The sequence below is a fragment of the Oncorhynchus mykiss genome, chromosome 11 (genome assembly GCF_057628025.1).
Source record: "Oncorhynchus mykiss isolate SJ-2025 chromosome 11, ASM5762802v1, whole genome shotgun sequence".
NCBI lineage: Eukaryota > Metazoa > Chordata > Actinopteri > Salmoniformes > Salmonidae > Oncorhynchus > Oncorhynchus mykiss.
This window is the reverse complement of record NC_143032.1, coordinates 44,650,001-44,660,000: the sequence shown is the minus strand read 5'-3', so window position 1 is coordinate 44,660,000 and position 10,000 is coordinate 44,650,001. Positions and strand designations below refer to the sequence as shown.

General features: G+C 45.1%; 1 protein-coding gene across 17 annotated transcripts in view; it reads left to right on the top strand.

Moving 5' to 3' along the window:
* The window catches only part of mctp1a (multiple C2 domains, transmembrane 1a), a 224,733-nt gene that overhangs the window by 169,660 nt on the left and 45,073 nt on the right, over positions 1-10,000 (top strand). For all 17 annotated transcript variants that reach the window (XM_036935500.2, XM_036935499.2, XM_036935498.2 and 14 more), the window contains one exon: positions 5,540-5,656. In XM_036935500.2, coding sequence (XP_036791395.2) covers positions 5,540-5,656 — 117 coding nt within the window. The remainder of the gene's footprint in view (positions 1-5,539; positions 5,657-10,000) is intronic.

Below are 10,000 nucleotides of genomic sequence, written 5' to 3'. Positions count from 1 at the left end.
TAAGTGAGCCTCACACACCACACAACCCAGACAGAGAACCAGCCACTGTGGCAGCAGTGCCCGCGGCGTTGGCACAATGGGCAGAGCTGGAGTTACCTCCCGTCCCGCACCACGGGTGGTGTGTGTGTGTGTGTGGGAGAGGAGGGGGGTTAAGCGTCTGCTTCCTCTCTACCTGAACACCTGCAAGCTGAGCCCCCCCCCCCCCCCCATCTCCTCCCTCTCTCTCCCTCGCTCCACCACTCTCATCCCCCCTTCCTTCCCTCCCTGCATGTGAGCTGGGGCCATTGTCAGGCTCGGTGGTGTTGGGTTCTGTTTGGTGAGTCATGCCAACTCTCCCCGGGGCCCCTGAAAGACAAGGCTGTTATTGCTCCAGGGACCGCAGGCCTCAGCAACTCTTCCTCCAAACAAATTTGCCGTAACTTTATCCGCAATTGAGCCTTGAATTGGGAGCAAATAAAGCCGGCTTTGTGAGGCCCAGGAAGGGTGAGAAGGGCAGGAGACGGGGGTTGTGTGGAAGACAGGAGAAATGATACCAGGGCCTTTTATTTGGGGCGAAGTAGGACTCTTATCTGTGGGAGAGCCCAGACAAGGAAGTTACTTCTGCTGGAAACTGGAGCACCTATCACCTGCTTTGCATTGAGATAAAAATTCACCCTGCTGAAATAAAATAAAAAATAGAAAAACCTATGGCACTGGCACACACACACACACACACACACACACAGAAAGAGGCACGCACGCACACACACACGACACACACACAAACACACACCTCTCCTCTCTTGACTCCACTTGTGAAAGCTTGCTAACTTTTAACAGCAGGATTTTGTTTTTGCCACAGAGCAATGGACAGCTTGGAATAGATAAACTATAACATTTTTACTACCTCTCTGATTGGAAAAATGAGGGAGAGTGAAATACAATGGCAGGTTGAGCCAGAGGACACTGTGGAGTCTGGGGTGTGATTGTTAAAGACAGACAGAAGCACATCTGAAGATAATTATCTCTGTTTTATTCTCATTCATGGACACCGTTACAGGACAGGACCATTTGTGGGTGTCTTTAGTTCATTTTCTATTGCAGATTGAGTGTAGTACCTGGTCATATCTGGCTCCACGTTTCAGATGTCATGTCCAACTGCTCCTTATCAAATGCGAAACAGCTCTAGTTACTTGTCTCACCAGCAGGGGGCAGTCTAGCACCACAGAATGGGACTGTCCTGTCCAACGAAGTAAGACAGGCTTCCAGTCAAACATGACTTGTTCTATTTGCTGTCTGGCAGCGGTCGGCTAGTATCTGGAGTCGATGTCCATGTAATAAAGATAAAGCCAACTTAACTCTGAAATTCAAAACTCCAGTCGACTTCTGGAGGAGAGGAGTAAGACTAGTACACGCTCCATGTACGCCAAAGCACTTCCTATCCAAGCCGTAAAGCCGAGCACCAGAGTGGTGTTCAGTAAACCACATGATGCCCAAAACCATAAAGCCCAAATCCTCTACCTTCATCAAAGTTTAGTAGATGAATGAAACACTCATCTGTTCCCGAATCGGATTGTGTTTCCTAAGTCTGTGCCGTGTGTGCTTTTGACAAGGGAATGCTTCATAAAGGCAGGGACGTTATTCATTCTATAGAAAGTTAAATGATTGTGTGTCTACTACATGTTAACAAAATAATCATTTAGAGTTTAACATGATTATCTGCTGTTTTTGCTGTTTATTAGTTTGTAGAAATAACCAAATGTTTTTTGGTATAAACGTTTGTCTGGTATAAATGGTATAAATAAACGCACATGTACTATTTCCCATTTGAGATGATTAGAATATCTATATTCTCGTATTGGATCAACGGAGGTACCTAGAAGAGTTTTTCTAATTGTTTCACTGAAGTATATTTTTATTTTTGTATTTTGTATTCAGTAAGGTTTTTAACGGGCTGGTTTGCTGTGATTTGGAAACAAACTGCATGTCTATTAAGCGGCCTGAGCTCGGCACGGTTGTGTATGATGCTCTGAGTTGAATATGTCTATGTTCACTTTTGATGCTTCTCATTCTGTTTCCATGTTGACATTCTTTGACATAAGAAAATGTTTTTATTTTTTTTTGTTTTTTTATCTACATAACATCCTCTGCTAGCGTAAATCCTAATGAGTTAATAACATTTTATGCCGTGTTGAGGCTGTTTGCCAGAAGAAGAACAGTGAATCGCTCTTGTTTCAGTGTGGGACAAATAGGAAGTGAACATTTGCATTGTATTCTCCTTCTATCTAATACTCCCGGGACCTAATTCGAGGGAGTTTGTGTAATGCAAACATGCATGTGTACGCACGCATGTGCACCCACGCGCACACACCTATACAGTCTCGCACCACGAGACTTTCGATGAGTTCTCCGAATCAGGAGGATAACGTGACAGAAGTTGATGCGGGGATGGAGCAAAGCCGTGTCTCCAAGGCTAGTGCTGCCGCTCCGTAACACTAGCCTGTGAGCTGTGTGTGGGGAGCTCTGACATTTCCTGGGTGCACACACACACACACACACACATACACATACACACACACACACACACACACACACACACACACACACACACACAAAGCAAAGCACATACTGTATACAGCTTTTTCCCTACTCCCCTCTGCCTTTTTATCTCAATGTGTTTTGCTCTTTCTCCAGTCACAGACCTCCACGGCTGACACTCTCTCCTTCCTCCCCAGGCAGAAAGCCTCTCGGTGGGATAGCAATGTGGGGGATGTGGTCTCCTGGTCCTGGGGAAAGGTCCCGGCGCTGCGGGCTCCTCTCCCCAGCCGAGGGGCTGTGAGACGGGGCAGGCTTGGCCTCTGATGGGCCGGGGTGTCGGGTTCCTCCAGCTGTCAGTCACAGCCTTGCCCAGAGCTAGAATAACCAAATGGGGAGGGATGAGGTGGGCAACAGGTTAAATAACCCCAGGCGCAGGGAAACGAGACGGACAGACACACCACACACCAGCCAGACACTGCAGAGGAGGGGGGAGCTGCAAGTCCTCTCAGAAACACTTCAAAATATCACGCCTTCGTATGAGAACGCATAACGTATAATAGACAGGGAACAACTAGGTTGGTTAAGATGTATTTATACACTGTATGTGTGAAGTTATATTTAGGTGTAGAACATTAATAGGCATAAGAGAACTGAATTGCATTTGTTTGGAAAAATAGCTTTTTTCCTATTTTGCTCAAAGACACAAGTGTTCAGGGTGATGTGGTTTCGCTGCTTCAGTGCTAAAAGACCCTGTGAATCTTTATTTATCCTGCGTGGTCACTGCGGTGGGACTGTGCAGTACAGTAACAGTAGATTAGTGAGAGCGGTTCCGTTTGTGTTCTGACATTAGACTGGAGTGGGAGTGCTAGAGAAAGAACACTAGATAATGCTGAGCCCACACACAGACAGTATTTGTGGCGGCGTGCGGAAGGATGTGGAAGTAGGAGGACAGGTACTGGAGGTTGCTAAGCACTCCTGAATTATTGAAGAGTATTCCTCCAATTCCCTAAACAGACCTTTATTAAAGAAAACGAAAGAGACGGAAATAGGCTGGCCACCATGGTAGTACTGCACTGTGGACGGAGATATTTGGCTCTGAGCAATATGCTAATGTCCTGGCCAATTCATTTGTAATGTTTTATTTATGTCTTTGTTTTGTTTGTGTACACAAATATCTCAACTGGTTAAATTTGTATGAGTGCATGATTTGTGGTTGTGTGTGTGGGGGGGTCTTGTCAACTTTTTAGTTGTTTAAGAGATTGGGAGTTTTATGTGGCTTTTGTAATTTTGTTATAGCTTAGTGGTGGTAAGTTACACATTCATTTTAGATGTGTGTGTGTGTGTTTGCGTTGGGTTCCGAGGCTGTAAGGGATAGGCCAATGATCCGCGGAGATGGAGAGGGAGCCCAGCACAGTACAACACACCTGACCACTAGTGCACTAGTGCCCAACCCAGTACTAGAGATATGTTAGGGCAGGGGTTTATAGAGGGAGGCCGGGCGCGGACACAGAGGTGCAATGTCCTTTTAGGTCAACAGGAGGGAAGATGTTGAAGCTTTTATTCCTATAGCCTGTAAATTACGGGAGGAGGAGAGAAGGTGAGGACTCACACGTACCCCACGTATCCACCTACACATCAGCTGCTCCACGAGAGGCATGCAAGGAACTGAAAGAACGTTAGTAAACTCCAGCACTTTCCCGCTGATTATGAGATATACATTGATCGAAATGTATTGTATTATTTCATTCAGCCGAACGTATAGCTTTGTCATGTATATATCATAATTGACCGCGCAAGGTGAGACTGCCCGATGTATCGGCTGTTTCCTGTTTCAAACCTCATTTTCATTGTCAGTGAAAGTTTACCATTAAGGCAGTAACAATCTATTGTGAATGCATTTGCAACAGATGCAATTCATTTCAAAGCGTAGTCCTCCCATCCCAATTTCAAGTCTTTTTCTATAGACTTGAAATAATGAATGAACATTTTGCGTCCTTGAGTTTGATTCATGTGCATTGTCGGAAAATATATGAATATGTATAAAATATTTTCACCTGGATTAGTATTATTTTTTTTACATTGCTATTATGTATTTTCTACATTGATAATTTCCAACAAAAAAATAGATATGTCGGAATATGTTTTTAATGTTTCGAGAAATAATTTAACTGTTTTTATCTATTCTTTCACAAAAATGTGCCATCCTCCCCCCAACCCAAATAAATAAATAACAGTCAACACACGTTAAAACAATTTGACATGAGTGATTTGGTGTTTTTTATGTCTCCTCAAGCATTTCAATTTCACAGGATCATGATCATTTATGTTCGGGTTGCAAAAGACTCTGTACTAAACAGAATACAGCTTTTGGGGCACTCAGTTCTGGAGTTACGCTTTTTATTTGTTAGGATGAGAGATGGGGGATAGAGAGGGACAGGACAGATGACTATGGAGGTGGAATAGGGGTATTTGGAGCTGGGGTGACAGGGTTATGGGCATCTCGGGGTGGGTGGGGTTGGGGTGACAGGGTTAGGGGGCTCATGGTGTGGCAGGTCAGGTGCTGGGTTGAGGGTCGGAGGGTTAAGGTCATGTTGACTAGTTGTGCTTGAAACAGAGAGTGACCTCAGGCCTGTGGATGACGGATGATTGGCGTGGAGAGGGAGTGTTGTGACGGTCCGTACTTATCCTCCTCATCCTCCGTTTGAAGGTGGAGGGTGGCCCTGTTGGCCTCGTAGGCCCTGTCCCAGCTCTGGGTTCAGGGGTCCTGTTTTGTCACAACAGCCGTCCATTTAAGGCTTTCTTCTATTTGATTATCATACATATATTATTAAATGTATGGGTCTGTGTGCTATGTTTATGCGTATGCGCGCTATGCGAATGTGTGTTTGCAGTTTGAGGTCAATGCAGGTCTCTGCTACATTAAGTCCCAAGTGTTTCTCTCTCTCTCTCTCTCTCTCTCTCTCTCTCTCTCTCTCTCTCTCTCTCTCTCTCTCTCTCTCTCTCTCTCTCTCTCTCTCTGCAGCTCTTTGTTCTCGTGGTGTGGAACTTTGAACTCTACATGATTCCTCTGGCTCTGCTGCTGCCGCTGGCCTGGAACTATATCCTTGTCGCTTCGGGGAAGGACACCAGGCAAGACGTGGTGAGTGTCCCTGTTGAAGTATCCCTACGCCGTTCTGCCCCTTTAATTGTCTCGTTCTAGGTCATATGGCAAGCGCTTACATCTCACACACATTTCTGTCAATCATCTCTTTTATCTCATTTCAATATGGATTTTATCCTGAATATACTGTCATCTTTACTATAGAAAAAACACGTACAAAAAAATGTATGTAGTAAAAAAATATATATAATGTGTACGTGCTAAGACATCATTATTGTAAATATGTATTTGTAAAAACAATAAAATCAAATAAAAAGTGGACAAAATCCAGTAAACATAAAGGTAACAGATGTGGACTAGGGAGTGGACAACATTGTGTTGGCACCTTCTCTCTAGATGTAGAAATAGGACTGAAAAGAGTCGCAAAGTTAATGCAAACAAGAAACAGACACCGAGGGAAAATTCTTTCCATTACGCTTCTAAATGAGAAACGCCAATTGCCTTGAACTTTCAAGAATCGCTCTCAAATTCTTCCTCTTGCATAGGAGGAAATAATAGCTTGTCACCTTGAGCAACGCTACGCCACTTACCTGGTATTATATGTATTTAATTGTGTTTTTTGTGGGTTTTTTTATCTCCTATTCCAATTAAACAGTGTCAAAGCAATGTCACGGAGAAGTGGACATGTTTTAATCACCGGGGTGTAGTTGGAGAGTCGTGTGACGCAGAAGCTGCACCGAAATTGTGGTGCGAGCGTGAACAATGAAGTGATTCATTTTAATAAGAGCATTTCCAGACTACCTTCCAGAATGCACAATAAAGAGACCACATGTTGTCCTCTCTTAACGTATATGACTTCATCTTTCACGAGGTCGCAGTTCAGCAGATTGTTCAGGATATGGAACAGATAGCCGTTAAACCAATGAAAACAACAGGCGAAACGAATTTGAATAACTGATTGTCCTTTTTTTTAAAAAACAGGATGTAGCTGTGTGTACTAGTTTTAGTATTACCTGAATGTTAGGAAATACTTGAACAGGCTTCAGGCATAGATGTGTTCAGCCATTGCAGACATTATTGTAGCTGGGTCACAATTAACAGCAAGAAATGCATGTATTTTTACAACGGGCAGTTAAACTGAGTGTAAAACCCACGTACGCACATAGCAGTGCACACATGCAGCTTTGTCGTTTTTGTACCTTGGTGCTTCGCTCCTGCTTCAATGCTCTGTATATACAGTATTTCCCTGTAGATGGCGACATTGCTTGACAGAAATCTGTAGACACAAACCACAAAAAAAGGATTTCATTATTTATTTGCCTCCATATGATCTATGAATAACGATGTTATTTCACCAGGCACGTTTTAATTGAATTAAAGCAATAAAGATTGCATATACCTATTCACTTCACATACAAATAACTCTCTATGCAGAAGAGCCCCCCCCCCCCCCTGCCCATTCCTACTGTCTCGAGGACTCCCCGAATTGGCTTCTACATTAAAACCAGTTAACACTGTAATGAGTGGTATTTATCTGATAGAATAAAAAAATGTCCCCTCTTCTTGTGAACACAGTATATTATTCACCCCATATCAACGTCAATTTACACTTCTCCTCATTCTGAACAGTATTGTGGCCGATGAGTACAAGACCAGGAATTGTAACGGACTAAAGTGGCCTGACCAGGAACGATCCTGGGCCCAGAGTTTTCCCTGGTCAGATCACATGTTAAGGAACATCTCCCAGCCTTATGACAACTGTGAGATGTGAGCCCTGGCCAAAACCAGGTCAGCTGGCTTTTTGTCTGTCTGTCCGGCTGTCTGTGCACGTGCGCTTTTGCGTGCCTGCAGAACCAGGTTGGTGTGGTTCACTATTAGTGACCTGTGCTTCCAATGAAAGAGGAGGGTTCAGACAGAGCTGCCATTATGTTATTACTCCCCCCTACTCTTTTCTCTTCCTCCATTGTTCTACAGTTTGACGATTGTAACCACAACAGATGAGGTATTGGGGGGGGGGGGGTTCCGCTCCCCGCCACAGTAAACAAACACACGGGTATGCTTCCCATTAACCAAAGCCGCTGACTGAGCCCCATTCCCATGATGAGCCACAGCACTCCACTCCACTCACACACAGTCCCCTAAAAAATGGGAAGTTAGTTCATTATCAACTCCTGGGACGGAGTCTCTCGCACTCTCTCCCACTGTGTACATTCTATATGGGGGATGCGTGGGCAGGAGAATGGGAGTAATTGTTTTAGATTAGCACCTTTCACTTACATCCGAGACCATTGCGCCGAAGGAACATGCCGTATAGCTGGCACAAAAGACGTCCTCTGTAGAAAATCACCGCTCTTGGCGTGTGATATCAGTGCCTCCATCTCGCCTTTCCTCTCTTTGTCAGTGTCTGAGCACTGCTGTGCAGGATGGTTGAGGAGCTGTGATATGTTATAGGGGCCATTCTCTAGGAGTGTATCATCCTGCTTCTCCCACCTGGGCTCGGCTGCCATCTTCACATTGGCAGACAGACAGACAGACAGACAGACAGACAGACAGACAGACAGACAGACAGACAGACAGACAGACAGACAGTAATTTCACCTTGCAGTAATATGAGCCCTCTGCTGCGGAGTCACACACACAGCAGTTGAAGCCATCCAGAAAGCACTATAGCACTAGGAGAAGGACAGTTTTGTAAGGGATATGATTGTGTATATGATATGAAAATGATTGTCCCCCATGTTACACACACACACACGCGCGCATGCACGAGCCAAGCTCTCTTTCACGGCCGCACACACACACACGCACGCACACACACACACACAGACACTGATGTATCCCCAAAGGCATGTCCCTGTTTGTTTTAAAGCAGTGTTTCACATTCTGTCACTGGTGTCGGGGGGGGGGGGGGGGGTTTAGAGAGAGAAAGAAAGTTGTGGCCCCCTCGTTCACTCGCCTGGAAAAGAAAAGAACAACCCAGACACTAAATACTTTAAAGAACATGTTAAATGAAACCATTGTGCTTCACCAAAAGGGTCAGCATCCGGAAGGCTGTGGTTTTTCCAAAAACGTGGGATGAGGGTAATACTGGAGGAATCTCTCTTGAGGGGGGGGGGGGGGGGCTCAGTTGATTACAAACTCCCTAATGAAATAAAATGAGTTCCATGTGATGGGTTCAATGTGAGTATCCCTCTCGTATTCTATACCAAAACCACAGCCCTGTCCATAATGGGTAAACGAACACACTGTGTTTCTACACGCTGTAATTTTCACCTCAGGGTCACTGGCGCTCTGGTTACTCTACACAACCTGGTTCAAGCATTCGTGACACTAAACTGAATAAGGCACGGTGATACCGAAACGTTGGTGTTTTTTTTTACACCCAATAATTTACTGGGAGGTTTTATATATATATATGGAGTGTGCAACTCTCTTCATTTCTATTACTCTCTTCCTATACAACATATATCAGACCAGTTCTCCTCATGCAAGCCTTACCTTCACCAGTAGACGTGCTGAACAGAAAAGATGACCTTGGACCAGCTATTAAAGACCTGGTGCAGCAACAGTGTGACTGGCCTCAGCTCTTACCTTGCCTTTTTCTGACCTCTGACCTCTAACCCTGTTATCTTGTCTGTCAGCTGTGGCACCATTAGATGACCCCGTGTGTCACCCTCTCTAAGGCGGTGTATGGCTTGTTATGGATAAAATATGTTATTAACATGCCAGACACTGCTGGGCTATGTGAGCCTTGACAGGACAGAGGGAGAGAATATGGTACTGCTGCTGGTCAGAGTGGTGGGGACAGGGTGTTTTTAAGTGTTAAGTGTTGAGACATCATTACAGGTGCAGACAGTCTGACCAATGCCACAAAATAATTGCATGCTATTCTCATTGCAGTTGGAAAATAATAGAACTATATTTTTTTTAATGTAAAGAGCTGTTCATCTTGCATACTGGCCCTCTGTGTTTCAGTAGAGACCCCTACTGTTTGGAGGTGGTACTGCACCCTCCGGGTAGACTAGTGTCTGGAGACAAAGATAGGATGACCGCGCCAACAATACCACCACCTCCATCAGCACCTATCACCTCTCCTAGTCACCCATTTCCCACCACCACCCCGTTTGTTTTGAAACCTGGAACCGTTTGGGAGGTTCCGTCTCTGAGTTGTTGCCGGGTTGGGTGACCGGGTGGCTGGACTCAGTCAAGCGGGGTACAGCTCAGCTGGAATGGAAAAGCTGGAGGCCTGTAGGGCCGTCCCTGGAAGACCGACCGGCACTGCTGAGCCACTGGCCCGGAAAACTCTTTACCAGATGTTGTGGAGGTGTTAATTATAGCACATGCTGTCATGGTGCAGAAAGACGGCGGTGATGTCTCTCTCTC